The 23,099-nt window shown below is 27.7% G+C and overlaps 1 protein-coding gene and 1 long non-coding RNA gene across 5 annotated transcripts; one reads left to right on the top strand and one right to left on the bottom strand.

The window, feature by feature from the left end:
• Positions 1–11,270: 11,270 nt before the first annotated feature.
• LOC126906830 (uncharacterized) lies at positions 11,271–22,616 on the bottom strand. 4 transcript variants are annotated; one of them, XR_007704354.1, is made up of 4 exons: positions 22,516–22,616; positions 22,364–22,401; positions 22,108–22,235; positions 11,271–12,220 (listed from the first exon to the last, which is right to left on the bottom strand). XR_007704354.1 is itself a non-coding variant. In XM_050687719.1 (2 exons), the coding sequence occupies exon 2, from the start codon at positions 12,090–12,092 to the stop codon at positions 11,355–11,357; it is 738 nt and encodes a 245-aa protein (XP_050543676.1). In that variant the 5' UTR covers positions 12,093–12,220; positions 22,108–22,213; the 3' UTR covers positions 11,271–11,354. The 4 variants fall into 4 exon arrangements, 3 of the variants coding, with proteins under 3 accessions (XP_050543676.1, XP_050543677.1, XP_050543678.1); XM_050687719.1 differs by lacking the exons at positions 22,364–22,401; positions 22,516–22,616 and having other exon boundaries at positions 22,108–22,213; XM_050687720.1 differs by lacking the exons at positions 22,108–22,235; positions 22,364–22,401; positions 22,516–22,616 and adding an exon at positions 18,512–18,773.
• Positions 20,900–22,242, top strand: LOC126906838 (uncharacterized). The gene is made up of 3 exons (XR_007704360.1): positions 20,900–21,120; positions 21,211–21,285; positions 22,166–22,242. It is a non-coding gene; the product is annotated as an uncharacterized LOC126906838 (long non-coding RNA).
• Positions 22,617–23,099: the final 483 nt, after the last annotated feature.

A 23,099-nucleotide genomic window follows, 5' to 3' on the forward strand; every position in this document is an offset into this window, starting at 1 on the left:
ATACTTTATCTTAATTAGGATATTAATAATGAACTAGCAGATAATGTAGCTTTTGGAATAGTCCACCAATTTTTTAAAATTAAACAGTATCTAAAGATTTGCATCGAAGCGTTTTTTTTTTATAGTGATTTTAATCACTGTCAGATATCATTATACTTGATCCATCTATACAACGTCACCACTGTGCCGCGACCCCCCTGTGCTGGGTTTTTATTTTTTGTTTATTACATTCTCAATGACACTTTGAAATAAATTTATGTTGTTTTCTTGTATAATTATGATAGAGACACGGTTGATCACTTATCGCATATATTTCGCTATAAAAATAGTGTTAAATGATTGATTGTAATTTAATGTTCTGAGTGCCTCTGGTAATTATTGACCACGTCTGAGCGAGTGAGAGCTTTCTGACCATCATCAGAGTAACATCTGAGCCAGAATGCACATTATTTTGAGGTTTTTATAATAATTTTAATGGTATTTTCAAAGACAAGAAGTTTTCACCGACGCTACCATTATTTCTTTATTAAGTGTAATTTATTAGATGTTATTTATTTATTACATTTTCGTCAATAATGATCTACATTTCATAATGTTCTACCGTTTGTTCTATAAAATCTTACACATTATTTATTACCTTATGTCTAACATATTACTATTACAATTTGTTCATTATTTACTATTTCTTTTATATAATTTTTTTTTATACAAAATTACATTTATATATTTTTAACATTTAAAAAGTATATATATATATAGCTTATTTTTATATTGATATATATATCATGTTTTGTGATTTATTGATTGAATTCTTAAGTTGTACATTGTAACAATAATGGTATACTATGTATATCTTAAGAGTATTATACTTTGTCACTCATTAACAAACATATATAAAATTATTAAAATAAGCTCGGAAAGCCTTCTCTCCCTTTTGGCCTACATAGCTGTATTGTCTTAATAAAATATCACAAAAAAGTGATCTCAACAAACCACGCACAGCAGAATTCAATTTTTTTTTTGTCATCTCTTGAGTTCATTTACTTAAAATAAATATAAATATAAATACACATCATAAAAAAAACAGTGGCTTCTAGTAGAAATATTTACAACACATTACCTATAAGTTTTATTTAACAGTTTTTCTTAAAAAAAGTCAATCGTTCAATAGGAATTAAAGAATAAAAATCTTCAGCTTCTACTCCTAATTTATTCTCTATAGGTTTAATTTTTTCAATAGTATGTTGAACTGCTATTTCCAAGGACTGCTCCAATTGTAATTGCTTTTGTTGTATGTACTCAACATCATAACGTATTTTAAGAACAACAGTTAGTATTTTATTCAGTATACCTATAATATTATCTGTATTAACTACAAAATACAAAATAAAAACTTGTATATAGAAGTTTTTATCAGATTGATTATTTCGTAAAGAAGTATTGTACGAACTATTTGATGAAGCTGGTTTCATTAAATTTATATCGTATGTGCCTAATGAAAACAAATAATGACTTTATACACAAATTATTAAGTCTAATATTCATATATATATATATATATTAGAATACATTAAATATCTACTATTTATAAATAGTAGATTTTTAATGTTGCAACATTAAAATAATTGCAGTTTTTATGGTATATAATTTAAGATGTAATTAATTTAGTGATTAAACTTTATATCATACTTTTTTTAAATTGCAGAAATAATTTCAAGACTTAAGTTATCGGTATCACACTTTGTCTCAGCTATTATAAAAAATACATAGTACATTTAATTAATTTATACATATGTTATCTACTTAAATTACCCTTGATGAAGTAAATTGTAGGGAAAATTGTTTAAAATGTGACATCTAGTAGGAATTTTTAATTTAAAAAGATTTTCATAAAAATAGAGAGAAAAATTTAAATATATAATACCATTAAGATCATCAAATAATTTTGGATTGTTTATTGAGGTGATTGATTATTTGGCGTACCGAACGGTGTCTGGAGTGGCGGCGGGTATCTTGTCGTCACTGCCGCCCGCCGACCTGCTCGCCGAGGAACGCGCCACCGGGCATGAGCTCCGCCGAGAACGCGGCCGGTTCCTCGAACCCGAAGACCGGCTGGCGCTCAGGCGGATGACCATACTCCGGTGGCGGACTCGCCTCTTGGAGGAAACGACGAGAAGCGAGTGGACCAGGTCCCTCATAGGACCCGATTAGCTGGACAGGTGGGTGGACCGGACTCACTGTGAGATGACATATCGTCTCACCCAAGTGATGTCCGGCCACGGCTGCTTTAACGAGTACTTACACCGTATTTGTAAAGTAGCCGCGCCGACTGCGACCACTGTTCGGATCGCTCGGGAGAGGCTGATAGCGCTCTGCACACCCTCTTCCGATGTGAGGCGTGGGCCCAGGAGCGGGATTCTTTGGAGTCTCGACTAGGATCCACGTTTCGAGTCGGGTCCATGGTGGACTTGATGTTGGGAAGCCAGGAGGCGTCCTGGCGTTCGCCGATTCCATCTTGGAAAAGAAGTAGGAAGCGGAAAGCCTGAGACAGAGGTAGCCACGCCGCCTGGTACAGGAGGACCTAAAGCGCTGGTTTAGGCCCACGCATTAGGTATTCGTGTTTCATGTTTTATGTTTTTGTGAATTATTAATAGCCCTCCTCACAAAGTCCTGCCCCCACCACCACGTGGTGCAACTCAGGCAACCGATCCCATTCGGTGATCCGGCTAACGGGGGAGGCCACACCACGTTGTGAATCACCGCTTGATTAATTTCAGGCTGATTCACAACGTGGTGGTGTGAGTTTTAGAGACGGCGTGGACCGCTCTGAAGTAATTTCTAACGGTAGTTTCAGGGCGGTCCACACTTATGCCGGTCGGAGAAAAAAAAAAAAAAGATATGATTGATTAAGGCATACTACACCAGTGTTCTGTTTCTTTCTCTTTGGTTTATCTTGATTTTTTCTGGATATAAAAAATATATACATATACCAATACAAACAAATATGTACTTGAATATTACATGTAAAATTAATTTATAGAAATAGCATATTTACCATTTGATAAAAATAGGGGATTTTCAATCTTCTTAGAACTTTTTTTTTTTGGTTGTAAGTAGTTCTTCTGACTGTGGTAAATCACTAGTGTTCTGCGCTACTCTAAGTTTGAGTTAGCTTCAACAAATTTTGCTAAATTTTTTTATTTAATTAAAAGACTGTCATAACAATATTGGGTTTTAATATTTTATGTAAATTTAATATTAATATTTGTTATAATATAAATAAATATATTTATTATTAATAATGATAATAAAATTATTAATAATAATAATAATAATTTTCCCTATGGATTGGGCATAAGAATACTTTCACGGCCCCTCTGCCAGTCGTAAGAGGCGACTAATAAGGTTGTGTCAGGCCGACAGCCGGCGTAAAAATCTTTGTCAAAAAAGTATGAAGAATCCTGAACAAAATTTTGGCGGATTGTCCCATCTCGGATGTCCATGGAGACAACAGAAAGTAGTTAAAAACGGAGAAGGCCTAAGGAATAAAGTGTTTGATACCAGCCGGACAACTTGTGCAGTAGCTGTTTCACCAGTCATGTGTAGGGACATCACCACTTAACTCTAGGCTGGACTCGTGTATAAGGGAGAAAGATAGATACAAAGTAAGAATAGGTACTTAGAATGTTTGAACATTAACTGATAGAAGTAGAGAATTAGTAGGAGNTTAAAATGTTTGAACATTAACTGGTTGGGTATTGAAGAGAAGAATAGTTAACATTTTTTGTGTGCAGGAAATCAAGTGGAAAGAAGAGAAATCAAGGAAAATAGGTAAAGGTTATAAAATTATATATTTAGATAAGTCTAGTACAAAGAATGGTGTAAGGACAATAATATATGAAGAGATGAAAAGTAGAGTAGTAGAAGTAGCTAGGAAAAGTGACAGAATTATGGTCGAAAAATTGATATTCGAAGAAAACGTGCCGGAAAGAGAATAAACAAAAATAGAAGAAACACAGGAGGAAAATCGAAGATCCAGTGGTGGAAATTAAAAGGGGAAAATGAAAAAGAGTTAATAAAGACGGTAAAAGAAAGGACGGTGTGGAATATCGAGGAAGACATAATTGATGTAAGGAATAGATTTGCTAGTTGTGTAAAGAATACTGCAAAGGAGATTGTTGGTGAGAGTAAGAGTAGAATGCCAGGAATCAAGCAAACCTTGGGATGAGGACATTAAAAAAATCATAGAAAGTAAGAAAAATCAATTCAAAGTATGGCAGAAGCGCAAAAGGAGAGAAAATTGGATGAAGTATAAACGCTTGTGCAAAGATGCCAAGTGTGCAGTAAGTAAAGCGAAGTTTAAGAGGTATGATAGGCTAAGAACAAAGGAAGGCGAGAAAGAAATCTATAGACATGCAAAGATAAGAGAGAAAAGGTCTAAAGGTTATCATTATATAAGGTGTATAAAAAGTGTTGATAATAAGGTACTCTCGAGTAATAATGATGTGAAAAAAAGGTGGAAAAAGTACTTTGAAAAATTATTGAATGAGGAGTACCCAAAAGAGACATTAGAGGATATCTCGTGGAATGAGGGACTGATAGATTTAATTAGCGAGAAAGAGGTATGGGAAGCTATCAATAAAAAAAGAATAAAGCAGTAGGACCAGATGAAGTGCCAGTAGAAGTATGGAAATTATTAGACGATGTTGGCATAAGGCGGTTGAAGGAACTTTTAAATAAAATCTTATTAGATGGGAAAATACCAAATGAATGGAGGAATAGTATTGTGGTGCCGATATTTAAAGGTAAAGGTGACATACAGGAGTATGGAAATTATAGAGGAATAAAGCTTATGAGTCATAGTATGAAAATTTGGGAAAAGGTAATATATAAGAGAATAAGAAATGAGACATCGGTATTTAAAAACCAGTTTGGATTTATGCCTGGTAGGTCAAGAAAGGAGCCATTATTTTGTGTGAGGCAACTAATAGAAAAGTTTAGGGAAAAAAAGAAAAAATGTTGTATGGTATTTATAGATTTGGAGAAAGCGTATGAAAGACTACCGAGAGAGGTTTTAAAGTGGGCATTAATGAGAAAAGGAGTCCTAANTGGGCATTAATAATAAAAGGAGTCCTGAAAGGTACATTAATATAATATTAATGATATGTATGATAGATATGTATGATGGCACTTGTACCAGGGTAAAAAGCGTATTAGAAGGTTTAAGGGTAAGAGTAGGAGAGCACCAAGGTTCTGCTTTAAGCCCTTACTTATTTTATATAGTGATGGATGAAATTACTAGAGAAATAAAAGGAGAGGTGCCGTGGTACATGTTGTTTGCTGACGATATAGTGTTAATAGAAGAAAATAGGGAGGAAATTAATCAAAGGTTAGAGGTGTGGAGATCAGCTCTTGAAGAAAAGGGTTTAAGAATAAGTAGGAGTAAGACAGAGTATATAGAGTACGGCTTTGACGACATAGGAGAACACGAGGTAGGTGAAATGAGGAGGTCAGTGACCATAGGCGAGGACGTGATTGCAGAGGTGTAGAGTTTTAAGTATTTAGGGTTAGTTGTGCAAAATAGTGGTGGTATTGACGAGGATGTAAGACACAAAATTAAGTGCGGTTGGTTGAAATGAAGAAAAGCATCTGGCGTTATAGAAATGAATGTTGAAGGAAGAAGAGGTAGAGAAAGACCAAAAAAAGAGATGGAGGAATGCTATTAAATACGATTTGAGGACAACTAATGTGAGCGTAGATGATGTGGGAAATCGTGTCAAGTGGAAATTTAGGATAAAGGTGGCCGACCCCAAGTAGTTAGGATTAAGACGAGGAAGAAGTAGAAGACGATTAATAATAAATAACATTTATAATCATATGTTGGTTAAAATAATGGTATTTTTTTAACAATGACAATTTAAAATAATAATAAAATTATGTATAACTAATTCTTCAAAATTAAATTTACATTGTAAAACCACTGCATAATTATCTATATTTCTCTTTAATATTCTACATTAAAAATATTTAAATTCAATATCATTGACATCAATTATTTTAGCTTCGATGCGAAGCTGAGAAGGTATTGGTTTTACTATGATGTGTTTTTTTTTTTTTGTCTGTTACCACTTTTTTCAGCTCTCACCGAACGGATTTCTTTCAACGATACGTCAAAAGATCACAAATCGTATCTAGTCGAAGACATTACCCTTCAAAATTGAAAAAATTTCCCTCGTTCCCCGTAAATGGGGGAAACCTCCAAAAAAATTACAAATTTAAAAATCGCTAATTTTCGAAATTTTTTCNCTTTATCTTAATCGAGATATTAATAAGGAACCAGCAGATCAAGTAGCTTTTGGAATAAAACACCAATTTTTTTAAAATTAAACACTATCTAAAGATTTGCATCGAAGCGTTTATTTTTGATAGTGATTTTAATCACTGTCAGATATCATTATACTTGATCCAACTACGCCACGTCACCACTGTGCCGCGATCCCCCTGTGCTGGGTTTTTTTTTTATGTGTCCTTATTAGGCCAGTCACATTTATTTTTTTTTATCCAATATGATGGTACAAATTCCACCATATTATCTTGGGTAAACAAAACACTATTGCCCACATAATTAAATAGTTCACCAAGAACAAATTAAAAGACATGCTTGGGAAATAATAAATAATTTGATTAAAATCAAACATCATAATTTAGTTCAGTTTATTTGATTATAATAATGAATTATTATAATCTAATAAACTATGGTATAGGTGTTATATAAACAAAATGTATTCTTGTAATTTTATATATATTTATGGGTTTTTGAATAAATTGAGTGCATAAGTGGCACATCTATAAGTTCGTCTTTACAAGAAAACACAATAACTTAAGTCTTAATTGTATCAATATACCAACATTTTAAACTAGTTGAGGATTAGTAGTGATATTTTCAATAAGAGGCCCTTATAAATGTTGACATATTAATTTGTCAGTAGTAACATATTTATGTGCATCTAAGTTAAAATTTTCTTATTCAGCGTACCTTTTAACAATATGTATAAGTTTCATATAAACTATTGAGAAATTATTGATTATATCAAACCTAAGTATTTCAGTCAGTATAGAAATTTCACTATTTAATAGATGATGGTCATTAGTTAATTTTCTGGTGTAACTATAATGAGTTCTTTTATAGGGTCTAAGATGTGGTTCACAATATGGAAAACATGTCTTGTTTTCAATTCATTCTCTTTCAATTTCACAACGAGTACAAGAATTATATCCCATATGAGACTTGATTTTTAAGACAAAATATCTAGCTGGTATATTACAACAAATAACATCTAGTGTAATATTGTAATTTTATTTTTATAAGTTAAATTATCACATGTTAATTATCAATAATTTTTCAGGTGTTAAATTAGAAATAATACCTTTTTGAAGGCCAAAATTGTAATACATACCGGGTTTTACTTCACATGTACTTTTAACATCAATAGGGTTAGAATTTAATAAAGTCCTAGGATCTACTGGAAGTCTGGAAAAACACTTATGAAACCTAAATATTTTTAAAAGATCAGATAAAGAAGAATGGGAAATTTTATATTTTATAGGCCATTGGGCCAATTCAAAATTTATTGTTGGAAAGGAATCGGTTAAATTATCTATTTCAGTAATAGAATCACAACTAGACAATTGATCATTTAAGTCATTAATAGTAATAAAATTATTTAAATCAAATCATCAGATTCTTTGTCAGATGTATCTTCTGCAACAGAAATGTTTCTTAACAGATATTAGTGACATTAGAAATATTATTAGAGTAGATTGAGGTTCAACTTTTTCAAACGCACTAGAACTATAAGATTGCTGAAAACACTTAAACTCTTTTTTCCTCTTCCTTTTTTTAGAACGATAATTTAAAAACTAATCCATTGTATATAAATGAAAATAAATTGATAAAATTAGGAAGTACTAATAAGGGAATTTGACTGACTTGCACTATATAATCAGATTTTTAAAACAAAAATATCAAATTATATATAATTTAAATGATTTAATTAAATTATCAAAAATATTATGAAATTAAATAAAATATTAAGCTACTTACCAAGTTATTACCAACTAAAATATTTTTAATAAAGAGTAAAAATTAGCGTTACGCTAAGAACCACAGTCATGAAAGATACACAAACCCTAAAGCCCGCGCAACTCTTATCAGCCGTAACCTTACTTGTGTAAACACACGTGTGATATTTCCATGGTACAAAGTTCAACAATGACCGCGCGGCTGGTCGACGCCGACAAAGATATATCAACGATGTATCAATGGCGATTGGATCTGTCTGGACCTTTACAGTTTTGACTACACCACGGACCAACCAAAATAAAATAATTGTTTTACTTTGGTCTAGCAGGTTAAGGTATTTGTGATTTTCACTCTAAATTAAATTCTGTGATTCCTTTTACTTACATATTAAATTTATCAGTGGCGGCCCGTAGTAATTTTATATAGAGGTGTGACGAACTGTTCTACGAACATTAGGTTCCCTCCCCAATTATTTAATAATATTGTTACGTAGTCACTTGTAACAGCAATTTTAATTATTTTATTTTTAACATTATATACTTGTTTAAGGTAAAGTCAACAAAACAAATAATATGACTAAATTATTTTATTTTATTTAATCGTCAACTTTATACATAAAATCCATTCTTCTTGCTTTCATTCAACAAAATTCGTCTATAATTTATTGATTAAAACTATTATCTTCGTTGATCATACAACTTCCAATACTTAACATGGTCAAAGCATTGAGTTTTTCTTCACATATGGTACTTCTCAAGCACGGTTTAATTTTCTTCAATGTTGAGAAGCTTCTTTCAGCTTAATTTAAATATTTCTTGAATTTTATTCACAATTTAAACTTAAACATTTAAAAATAAATAAAAATACTACCCAACTGGTAAATCAGAATGGTATAAAAACGTTTGAATGTTATCGCTTCAAAGTCGAAAATCGAAATGGTAAACAAAAAATATGAAAGTGTTATAAACAAATCTTTTATTTTTTAATTATGGATCTTTGATGGGCTGTTTCACAAGAAAAGTTAAATTTCTATCATCATTACTTATACTTAGAACTTATTTTCAAATGAAAACCCCATACTATTTTTATATATTTTTGTTCTATAATAAAAATTGATCACTTGATGATAATGCATTGATAATACAATACAATAAGCGTTGATAATGGTAACATTGTTTCCGAAATACGTATCCGCGACTTTTCATTAATTTTTTTGTGGCTTTTGAGTTTAATATTTTTAATATTTTTTAGTTTTTTTAAATTAATAATATTTTTAATATAGTTTTAATTTTACTTAATATTTTTGTTCGTTAAAAAAAAAAAAATTATGAATTTTAAATATGAAACGCTACTTTAAAATGTATGATATTTGAAGAAAAAATGCAGTAATTAATAAATAAATACGTAATTAATAAATCTAATGGTGTAAAAAAAAAATAGGGTTGCCTTTTGAAAATATGAAGTTGATACAAATTGTAAGCATAGGGGATGGTGGTAGAAATTTAAATTTTTTTGTGGAACACCTCATCAAGATCCATAATGATTAAAAAAAAAATTTGTTTATATCCCTTGTATTTTTTAAAATATTACGTGAGACATAGTTAGCAATCATTCTGTTTACAATATTTTACTAGTCCATTTTTCATTATTTACCATAATTTTATTAGTCAATTGATATTTTCGTAAATTATTTGTCTGTATGTTTATATAATACCTGAAAGAATTTATAGTAAAAAGGTAAAGATAATTTTTATTATTAGTTGTGAAGATTTTTATTAGTGTTCATTATAGTAGATTGAAAGAAATATGTTTTACATACATTTATTATTATTAAGTTGAATTATTTAAATATTTATTGTTATGCCAAACAGGTGAGATCAATTATTTATTGAAAACATATATTTTATACATATTTGTTTTGATATTGTATATTTATAATAATTTTGCCAAAGTGACAATTTTACTAATTTATTTTAGTGTACTAAGGTGATAATTTCTTTATATACTATTGCAACTAATTATTTATTTATTTTTGTTTATTTTTAATACAGTTCTGTAAACCGCATTTATATTATTTGATTTATTATTAATAGTAGTTAAGTTTAAAATTGTTGCTTGTTACTCACATTCCCCAATCTAGTGTAGGCATTTCCTCCCATTTTTGGTGTGGTATATGAGTAATCAGAAGTTCCTTAATATACAGTCCACTCATTCTTTCACCAGAGACTATAAGTGCTTGGATAAGCGGCATACTACTTGTCACCCCCACCTTAACAATACTTATCAGCTATTTTAACTCTAATCTTAGTTATAAAACACAATGTATCAACCCTAATCTTAAATGTATAAACAAATTATATTAATGTTATATAAAATATCACAATTATTTTTATATTATTCACATGTATTAATTTATATATTTTATGTTTACTTATCAATAAACAATAACATTACAAGAATGAGACAATAATGATTGTTCGAGGATACAAAATACAATAAAAAGCTGAGGCCTTAAAGGAGTCTGTCCCATTCGAGGGCCCTGTTCTCTTCTGTTGGTTGTTATGTTAATCGCGCTTTCGACATCAATACGTGTTAATTTATGATATAAAAAATTGAATTTGTGTTATTTTGTTATTACTTGATACCATTAGAAGTTATTATGAGAACAAAAAAATTTTATCATGTAAGATTTCAAATCAATAAGAGTCAATACTTATATTATTTTACAACTCAATTATTTAGAGTATATAATCTGAGTAAAGAACGATAAAACGATCAAATATTTATATAAATCTTTAAACTTCAATTAATTATTACTGACAAATTCGTACCTTATACATAATCACATTACTTTGTATTCGTGAGATGGCCACTATCTCTTCGTTGCCTAGTGTATTAATACAGGTACCTACCAGTTGGGTTATTTATAATATCTTTCATAGAGGAACTTATATTAGTAATTTTATATTTAATTAACTTTATTGTTCTAAACCATCGGACTATACAATCCCGATAGAACCTCGTTGTTCACCAATTGACAAATCCCCTAACACACCCAAACTTGGTCATATACAATCATTAAACACACTCCTTTTTGCACTACTACAAAATACGTGTTTTCTTTTTGTATTATTCATTTATCCTTATAAAAATGTTGTTACAATATAAAAAACTAACTAAATATAAATATAATTTATACATTTATTTTATTTTTTTATCTCACATATATTAAAAGTCGTTTGTTGACACAGTGTCTCTAACAATTTAACAGTTAAAAACAAAATAAGCTTTTTTTTCTCATTTCAATATCCCATTCATGAACATAAGAAGTTTCATTATTTATTTCGTCATAAAAAAAGCCCAGATTAATATACAATGTTTTATTCATATCTTTAATACCTTCTCTTAAGTTAACTTCTAAAAATTCATACATTTCAAACGTATCAGGTAAATCATTACTATTTATATATAAAATACGAGCTTCATCACAATTATTTATACTAATATAGTTGCGATCAATACCATAATATCCAAGAATTATGTTTAAATCAGAATTAATCCAGCCGTACTCGTCATTGAACTTACTAAAAATTTTGTCCACATAAAAATTGTCATTATCATTTCTTTCTCTGCTTATCAAAACAACAAATTTTATTAATTCGTTTAAAATAAATGGGTTAGTTTTGATATTTAACAAATTCATTAGGAAATTTATTGCACTAATAAAACGTGTAATGAGTTTTTTAGAATCCTCAATATTTGGTAATAATAAAGTCACACAATGCGCGTAACGATTTTGATCTTCTACTGACATATCATATTCTTTTATATCTGTACAATAATAAGCAATGTATCTTACGTGATTCACGATCCATGTTAAGCTTATTGTGTACTCATGATTAATAAGTAACATTATTTCTCTTAATTTTTGATTAACATTTTTTTTATCGACGATATTACCTTTACAACAACTTTCTTTACCTAATAATAGTTGTTTCAAAAAAATCATAGACTTACTTTTATGGTCAAACACAAAATCCTGTGATTTAATGTGCCACTTGCTTTTTTGTAAAAATGAATTTAAAAAGTTAACTGCATGGCCTTTATTATATTTTTTCTGTTCATTTGTTGCGTTAACTACCAAGATAAATATAAAGATGTTATAATTCATTCTTATTAATAGATTTAATACGTAATTAATAAAAACAAAGTTTTTATTGTAAAATATATATATATATATTATGTAATTAATTTAAATTAAAAAACTGTTTTTTTTAATCGCAATATTAACTATCTGATTATGTGATGGTGTACTATGTAATGTAAAATAAACCACGATATAAATTGTTAATACGTGTTCAATTGTTATTAATGTGTATTCAGTTCTTTTAAAATAAATTAACACTGACAAAATAATAATATTTTTTCACTTTTATTAGATTATATATATTTATAACATTCTAAATTCTTACAAGATTAACAATTTTTTATTCCAATAAATATAATATTAAATAAATTTATAATATCATTATTTTTAAATTCAGAATTAAAAATATGATAACACAGTGGGGTCGCAGCACAGTATGGACGTGGAATAGTTGGAACAAGTATAGATGATCACTATCATAAGAAACGCTTCGATGCAAATCTGTAGATAGTATTTAATTCTAAGAAATTGGTGGATAATTACAAAAGCAACATCAACTCCTATTTCCTTAATTATATCCTGTTTAGTAATTCTTAGATTCAAAAATATAATATATAATTTGTATAATTCATTGTTTTCAAATTATTATAGATTTTGATTTTTAATATGTTAAAAGTAATCATTTTTAATCTACTTTTTTTCTCCTTTAAAGTGAGTTTATAATTATAAAAAGAATGAATTTATTACCATAACTTTTAGCTCAATTTGCAAGTTTGAAATTGACATCATTATATAGAAAAAATGGTATTGTTAAGATTAATATGAAGTCAGGAAATTTTATAATTACTATTTACAGTAAATTTATCAGAAAAGCACGATTGTTTTTCAATTTATCGTAATTATTTCTAATTAACTTTTTGTTTTTAAAGAGATTCTACAATTGAAATATTCAGAACTTAACTAATTTTAATTATTTACTTTAACTAAACCAAGCAATTAAAAAGTAGTAAAAAAAATTACTCTATTGAGTGTATTATTATAAAATCTCATTACAATAGTAAAAATCTATTGTTAAATTCAAGTGAAACTAAAAATCATTTTTTTTAGAAATGATTTATATAGCAACATGTTACCAAAAAAATTAAAATATTATAGACTGATAGTAGCATACAAAAATAGAGTTAAAAAATTAATAAATTACAAAGTAAAATTATTTACTTTTGTAGTTGAATACTTATATTATATCAAATCTAATTCAAAAATAAAGACAAGGGGATGCATTATCATCCATTTTATTTAACTTAGCACTGGAAAAAGTGGTTCAAAACACTATCTTTGAACAAAGTGGAGTACAGATTGGTGAAACAAAGGTAGGTTTTCTGGCATACACGGATGATTTAGTGTTGTTAGGAGAAAATAAAGAATACATACAGACAATAGATGTTATTTTGGATTGAACAACCTGTTTAAATTAAGAATTTTGTCTAAAAGCCTAATGGTACAATTGTATAGAAGAATACTTATTAGACCAGTAGTGATGTATGGATTCGAAACTTGTATGCTTCATAATATACAGAAAAATCTCTTAGTATTTGAAAAAAAAGTTCAAATACTAAGAAGTCGATTTTTGACCCTTGAATAGATAGGAATACGTGAGAATGTAGAATCAGGCATCATGTGGAGATCAGGTAGCTATATTAGAAATCAAACATAGTCGACGAAAAGAAAGAGCCTTTATTCAGAAAGAACTATGTGGCTCTCCAAAAGGCGAAAGACCACTTGGTTGACCAAGGTTGAGGTGGGAAGACCAGGTGTCAACAGATCTGGAGCGATTTGAACCGGATGCTGATTGACGAGTTCTAGTGAAGGATAGAAAGAGATGGCATGACATATATTTGTCAGTTTGGTCTTAAAGGTCGTCAACTACGAAGAAGAAGAATATATTTATTTAGTTCACAAATTAAAAAAATATTAATATATTTTAAGCTTTAATTTTTAAATGATTGGAGTGTATAAACAATTTTAATCAGCCCTCTGTACATTTAAAGTGCATGCACAGAGGCATAAATAATATATGGGAAAATAGTTAGGGTGAAAACATAAACCCCCATTCTAATATTTTTGATTTAAACCCTTTTAAATTTTTTTTTTATTAAACCGTTAATATAATATCTGATTTATTTGGGAAGGAGTGATTTAGCCCCTTTAGTTGAATCTATGATTTGCGAAGATTATTAAAACGTTTAAGAGGTTGAATTATATAAGAGCTGAAAAAGTTGTTGAAAGATACAAAAAAAAAACACATAATCAAATAATTTCTTCTCAGCATCGCATTGAGGCTAAAAAAATGTTGAATATATTAAATATGAGTACAGGAATAGTGATGAATCGCGAAGCAAAACATTTTTTAGATGAGGCCTAGGGTGGCCCTCAAAAATCGAATGTCTTTTTTTTTTTTACGCTACCCCTTAATTTTTTTTTAATGGTCAAAAAAATGAGCTGTGCAAAATTTGGGACCAATCCGTTAAGGTTAACCCGTGCCCCCGGGCCTATTAAATTGAGTTATAGAGTCAAATTTAATAGAAATAACTGATCTATGTCTCATAACTTTTTTTGCTCTTAACTTAGAATAATAAAAGTAAAACTCAAGTAAAGGAAATTTTACAGGAAATTCAAAAATAATAACTTCAATGTTGTTTTCTCAATAAATAGCCCACAAAAACACTACATACAGTAAAAAACATGTAAAAGTCTTAAAATACGTTATAACTGATTTTGTTGATTTTGAATTATTTATTTTCATTTTATTTTTTGGAAAACGCATATTCGTTTAAAAAAAAATTCTAGAAGTTTAATTTTTTACGCTAAGTACGATAATTATATTAGATTTATTATTTTATGGACAGTTAATTAATGATTAATTACAAATTTAACAAAATTGATTGTATTATTACATTTTGTCGTATCAATATATCAATTTTGGTTTACTGAATTACTTTAAGATAGTACCAATTATATTATTATTAAAGATAAGTATATTTGAGTTATTTTCGACAACTGACATAATTTGTGTCGTATAAATGCAGCAGACAATTTGTGAACACGTTAAATATATTTTACATGTTTATTATTATATATTAAATGATACGTTTTAATCACAAATGTACAATACTTTTAGCGTCTTTTAAAGTATTACGAACTAATATTTATATTATTGGTAATTATTCCCACGAAATAACTGGTAGTAAGTTACCATCAAATTTACAACTATTTAATCTGAACACTGATTTTTTGAAAATTGATCCATCATTTTGGAGTGCGAACAACAGTTACATAAATGCTTTAAATACTATAAGTAAATTACGAGTCATTAATGATACAGCCTAGAGTGGCATTAAATTAATCTAAGACTACATTAAATATAAACTACAAATGAAGAACAGAAACAATACGTTTTACAAATAGTAAGTAATTATCGGAAAAAATTTCCTAATTGTAAAAAAAGTACATTATCAAAAAATATATTATAATAATATAATTTAATTATTGTTAAAATATTTTTTTTAAAGTTATTATTATTTAAAAAAAAATAAATTAAAAATTGTTAATAACAATTAAATTAAACTGTTAGGTTTGTAATTAATCATTAATTAACTGTCCATAAAATAATAAATCTAATATAATTATCGTACTTGGCATAAAAAATTAAACTTCTAGAATCTTTTTTTAAACGAATATGCGTTTTCCAAAAAATAAAATGAAAATAAATAATTAAAAATCAACAAAATCAGTTATAACGTATTTTAAGACTTTTACATGTTTTTTACTGTATGTAGTGTTTTTGTGGGCTATTTATTGAGAAAACAACATTGAAGTTATTATTTTTGAATTTCTTGTAAAATTTCCTTTACTTGAGTTTTACTTTTATTATTCTAAGTTAAGAGAAAAAAAAGTTATGAGACATAGATCAGTTATTTCTATTAAATTTGACTCTTCGACTCAACTTAATAGGCCCGGGGGCACGGGTTAACCTTAACGGATCGGTCCCAAATTTTGCACAGCTCATTTTTTTGACCATTAAAAAAAAATTAAGGGGTAGCGTAAAAAAAAAAAAGACATTCGATTTTTAAGGGCCACCCTAATGAGGCCCCTATCTAATATTTCCCGGTCAATGAAAAATCGCATGTCCGACCTAGTATTGATCTGATTGAATTACAGTGACCGCTATTACATCAATAAATAATAAACTTATTTTGAATTTTTGTTATATCTTTTTAAAACTAATTGACGGGTTATTTTTTTTTTATTACTTTTATTACCCATTTAAAAAAAACCAAGTACAACACCACTCTTTAACAATTATCTAAGCCAAAATATTGAAAATATTTTGTGCAACGCAAGAAAAGCAGTGCTGCAGTAAATACGATAAAATTAGCTTTGCTTAACTAACTCTAAGCACATAAAGCTTAGTACTAGTACTTATCAAAGTGCTTGGCATTACAATATCTTTATTCGCTAGTAATAAAAGAAATTCATATTTATATTGTCATCAGGAACGATGTTTAATAAAAATTCTGAAAAGTATTAACAATTCAAACATTGTGAGCCGGTATAATAAAATTGGTTCGCACGTGTTAGTGAAATTATTTAAAGAAATATTTTTAAAATAGTGGATTGTGGCAACACTAGTCGACAAAAAAGATCTAAAATAATCACTCTGTATTACATTTAAAGCTTTAACACCTATAACAAAATTGAAAGAGGGCAATATTTATAAGACGATCTCATATCCATTTTGAGTTGAACCTAAAATTAAGTTTGTTAATTGAATTTGAAAATGTACTTTTTTATTATACTTCAATCAATGATAACTCTTTACCACTACAATATATCCAAAAACGATTATAATATCATCTCTAAAATATTGTTCTTTTTCGATTTAATAATGAGTGTTATTGCTCCAAGTGTAGTACTTAGTATGTAATATACATTTTTCAAGACATGTTTTAAGCTCAAAAATAGAGGCTCCCCCCTATTATTTCTTTATTTTTATCAGTGAAAAACAAATACAAGAGAAAAGTTTGAGGTCCCAGTTATAAAGATTATGATAGCTAGTATCTACAATTGAAAAATGCAGATCTAAATTAATTTTAATAATTTAATTTAAACTAAAAAATTAATCAAAATGTTTTTAAAAAAATCTACACATTGAGCGTATTATAAAATTAATTATAATTGTAAAAACCCATTGTTAAATTCAAATGAAACCAAAATCGTTTTTTTAGAAATGATTTATACAGTAATAAGGTAACCAAAAATTTAGAATATTTGACACGGCCACGGCGTTGTCACACGTTGACACCCCGCGGTCGTGTCNTGATTATGAAATTTTTACGATTTGTGATCTTTTGACGTATCGTTAAAAAAAATCATTTCGGTAGAAGCTGAAAAAAGTGGTACCAGACACAAAAATAAAAAACTGAGAAGGTAAAATTAATACCTTCTCTGTTTTTTATCGAAGCTAAAACAAGTATACTGGTTTATATATTTCACGTTTAATCAATACAATCGTAATTTTTTATCAAAATATTATAAAAGTTACAAAAAATAAAATTCATAGTATCTAATACAAGTATCCAAGATTAAGCTTTTTATAAATAATTTTACTATGCATTGTCATAAAGTAATTAATATAATTATTACTTAAAAATTATATTTATCATTGATATCATATAAGAATTATCAATTCGGAAAAAGCTTGATTTTAAAATGCATTCGACGTATCAATGTACTTGTTTTCCAATAAAACCATATCATACGATTTTTTACGGCCCTAAGACTTCCAGTTTAGTTATTATTCTCATTTGAATAAATATATTATAATTAAATCAATAATTAACCAAAATGTCGTTTATCAATAAACAATAGTACGATAATAATAAAACACTGTAAGGTACACAAAAAGAGTTATAACAAGTCGCGATAAGAAACCGTAACTTGAATCTCAACTAAAAAAAACTTATTAGAACAAAGCTGCTACAGTCTTATATGTGTATATCTTCTTGTTGAGGTGATCGAACATTCCAGAATGTTGGATCGCCACAAATAGTTTTATATAATTTTTTTTAAATAGTTAAATATAGTAATTAATACGATTACTACAATAGTCATTAACTGTTATATAAAATATCGACCACATAGTCTGTTAAACAAGAATAAAATACAATAAATTTATTTACTTTTGCACACTGTGCAAAAAAATACAAAAATAATTAACATACCATATTACAATAATAATAAGATGTTTTAGTATGCCATTGTGGTGCACTATCCTACAATGGATCCACGTTTTTTCGTCCGACGTTGTAAGTTGGTCGGACACGGACATGGTAAACTTCGAAGAAGACTAAAAAGTGACAAGGCGGCTTATTATTACATGAGAGAGATTATAACAGTATTTAGGGTAAGGATAACAGATGGTAGGAACAATTCATTCATATAATAATTAAACATTTGTATATGTGTAACACTAAATTTACAAATGCACGCCGCGCACAATTTGAATATATTACCCCGTGACTTTATGCGTTTTATAATTTTATTACGTTACAAAGTATTATAAGAATGATTTATTTAGATCAATAATAAGATATAAGACTGATTTATCAATTTTTATTATAACTATTAAAAATAGTTTGAAACGAACAAAATATTACTTTAACAATTTTAGAGAGTGATAAATTATGATAAGATATGTATATTTTCTTATTGATACACGAGGCTGATTATTATTACAAAATTGTTCTAAATAATTGTAATTTGATCAGTATCTCATTCAATTTTTAATTTAAAGAAAACTGGTCAACTCTATTTTAAGGTTAATAAAATTAAGTGTTTAAAAGTATTTCATATTTTGTTAAAAATAATTTATTTAATTGCTACATTTTGTAACACTTTTCGTTTTACATATTAAAAATACAAATCGTTACATTTTATTTTTATTTTTAACATTATTTCAATGAATATTTAGGTATTCTTAAATTAATTAAATAAATTTTAAAAAATTATATTATTTACCTTTTATTTAATCATAATACTATTTTATAATTTTTCATGTATATTTCTGGAATTAATTATTAGTATACTTTACTTTTATTGCATATATAATATAAAACTTTCTATGCACGTATATTGCCAACCCTAATATGTTTAATTCACATATATCCTAAAAATTTTTGAAACTTTTGTGTTAAAGGAAATGATTTATTTTTAAACTTTTCAACTTCCAAATCCTGATTATAAGAAGTTGCATTTTCGTTATAAGAAAAGCCTAGATTAGTATACAATTTTGTAGTCATCTCCTGAATATTTTTTCTAATGTGTACTTCTAAAAATTCGAAATACTCACAAGTTACATCATTTGACTCTTTTAAACTATTATATTCTGAAAAATCATCATTTAAACAAGCTTTTATGTTACCAATTTTACAGTTTCGGAGTATTTTAATGAAATTATGATCCTCTTTCATGTAGAGATAAAACTTTTTCTTTAAATTTGAAACACATGTCACATTATCTATATTTATTTCACTGTTTACCGATTCAACAAATTCTGTTAATTCTTGTAAAATAAACGGGTTGGATTCGATGTCTAACAAATTCATTAGGAAATTTATTGCACTAATAAAACGTTTTATAAGTTCGACGGAAATCTCAATACTTGATTTTAATAAATTCACACAAGGATCGAAAAAAATATCTTCGTTTGGAATATAAGTCATCATAAGACATTCGTGATGCAAGCCTTTTAAGTGAACCACGACCCATGCAAAACTTATGGTATATTCATTATTAATAAGCCATATTGTTTCTTTTAGTTTTTGTTCAACATTATTTTCAACGACGATGTGGTCTATGAAACATTTTTCTACATTAAATAATAGTGAATTTACTGTAAGATAATTTCTACTATGTCTGTCAAATGCTGTCAAATGCTGCATTGAAACATCCCACTTGCTTTTTTGTAAAAATGAATTTAAAAAGTTTATTGCATACTTTTTATCAGTTGCGTTGACAACTAAGATAAATACAAAGATGTAATAATTCATTCTTAGTTAGTGATTTAATATGTAATTATTGAAAAACACAGTTGTTATTTTAAAATACTTATGACACACAATTAAGTTTAATTAAAAATTAATTTTATCCTAATCGCAAAATGAACTATTTGATTAAGTGATGGCGTACTATGTAATGTAAAATAAACCACGTCACAATTTGTCGTAGAATGCAGTTGTTATTAACAGTGTGTTCATTTCATTTATAATAAATTTACACCGATAAAACAATGTTTTTTATTTTTATTTTCGTATTTACAATATTCTGTATTTCAGTCTCCATACTAGCAAAACTATTGTTTATGCCATTAAAGTTAAGTTATTGGTAAATTTTTCTATTTATAAAATTTTCCATTTTTAATTTCAAAATTAAAAAATAAATCGTCTACAAGTTTTTCGCGTAGAAGAAGAAATCTTCTTGTCTTTTTCATTATACTAAAATCATGGAATTGAATTGTCACAAATCTTCGTTTGTGACAATCAGTCAACCACCCAAAAATTATAGACAGACTTAGAATCATTTAAAAATATTCCAAAAATGCCCTGGTTGTAGTGGTACCCGCACTTCACTCTCGTATAATTATATCAACTCAAAAAGGAATAATCAAATTCGCGTTAGTAATAAAATAAAGCGGCCCATTTAACTTTTGAAAGTCATCTTTAGGATAAATTGTTTCTTATATTTATTTTGATAATTACAATCATTTATAAAAATCAATTAAATTTTAGTCTATACATTTTTACGAATACTCATTTTTTAACGGATGAAAGAGGTAATATACTTAATTAATCGCACTGTATAATATATGTATTATATACTATGTATTAAGATAAAGTAATTAATTGTGTTCCATTTTCTATAGTTCTAACCAATGTTGAAGATGGAAGGTAAATGACAACTTTTCACAAAAAATTAACTTTTGAAAATGTTCCGGAAGGTCTGACACTTTTATATATATATCTTAAATTAAAGCTATTGTAATGTTCTTTATTAAGCAAAAAAAAAATTTCGGACTTTATTTTATCTTCACGGTGAAAATGGCTACCGAATGCTATTTTTGTGTGAAAATTCTCGATTTTATTTTTACATTTTTAACTTTATAATGATATAACTTATTGAAAAGTGTATGGATCAACATAATTTTTTTATGAGAAATAATATTTTTTAATAATCTCTTTTTCATTCGACATACTTTATCTGAATCAGGATATTAATAACGAACTAGCAGATCATGTTGCTTTTGGTATAATCCATTAATTTTTTAAAATTAAACACTATCTAAAGATATGCATCGAAGCGTTTTTTTTTATAGTGATTTTAATCACTGTCAGATATCATTATACTTGATCCAACTATGCCACGTCATTACTGTGCCGCGATCCCCCTGTGCTGGGTTTTTNTCTATGCCACGTCACTACTGTGCCGCGATCCCCCTGTGCTGGGTTTTTTTTATTTAATCCCATATGCCTTAAAAAGAAAAAATTTTATTTCTAATATTCACTTTAGAAGTTGAAAGAGAAAATAAAGCTTATTTTGTTTTCAGATCCATCTCAAATAAATCCATCAATTATATTTCTTGATGTTTAGATAGTTTTTTATAATGTATTAACATTATTATCAGAATATACATGTATAAAAAGTTTTTCTTGCATGTAATAAACTTCAAATATAACAATTATACAACTTTCAATTCTTCTTTGAGGATTTATTACGTAAAGTCGTTTTTGATTTAAAATTATGAAATAATATTTGTACTTACCTAATTTGTTTTTGTATCATAACAAAAATGTTTGAATTAATCCATTATTTCTGTATAGCTTTTGAAATGTGTCAAAAAAATCAATTGAAAAACTCCTTTAACACGACACTGAATAATTCTTGGAGTGGCTGTTGAATAATTAACTATTAATTAGTTACAAACTAGTCAATAATAAAACCAATCCAGTATAGAAATTGATTATTAATACTAGTAATAAGGACAATGCAATTTCACTTAATTGAATGATGATACTTACTCGGTTTGGATGATGCAAACTCAATTATATCTCAGCGTCTAAATATGTGAAATTCGTATATTTATTTTATACAGAGTAAATCTTTTAACATTAACCACACAATTTGTCTTTTATTATAAATGTATAATAAAAATGGATTACTTGTAACTAACATTAATTAAAATTGAACTTCATTTCAGAGAACACCAAGTTTATTGAAAAATGGATGTATACAGAGTGATCGGTGTATCATAAATCATTGGATTGCTCACAAAATAAATACAATATTGAAAAGAAAGTTTTGATCTCTTTTAGTTGCATTTATTTCTTGATTTATTAGCTAAAAATTCCTTTTTTAAATCATCTCTTTTGACTCACAGGGGTATAAGCTTAATTTTTTTAAATGGCAAAATACATATTTAACTAGCTTATAAAATAGATAATAATCTAATTAATAATATGACTGATCGATAGTAACATTTGGACCAGTATTTATTTATTTAGGATTTATTCTCATTTTTATATCTAGGCGGAACGAAAAGTACGGTGGGGAAATAACTAGTGATAAAAATAACAGCATCCAATCCTCACCTCTAGTCATTACTCTAAACTGTTAATAACTTCTGAAATACTAGTTTAAAAGTTGTAGTCGACCAGTCATATTGTTATTTAGATGATTTCCTTTTTCCGCATTAGCTAGTTAAATATGTATGTTGCCATTTAAAAAAAAAAGTTTATACCCCTTTAATTTATAAAG

The sequence above is a fragment of the Daktulosphaira vitifoliae genome, unplaced genomic scaffold (assembly GCF_025091365.1).
Source record: "Daktulosphaira vitifoliae isolate Bord-2020 unplaced genomic scaffold, ASM2509136v1 Scaffold_5, whole genome shotgun sequence".
Classification (NCBI taxonomy): domain Eukaryota; kingdom Metazoa; phylum Arthropoda; class Insecta; order Hemiptera; family Phylloxeridae; genus Daktulosphaira; species Daktulosphaira vitifoliae.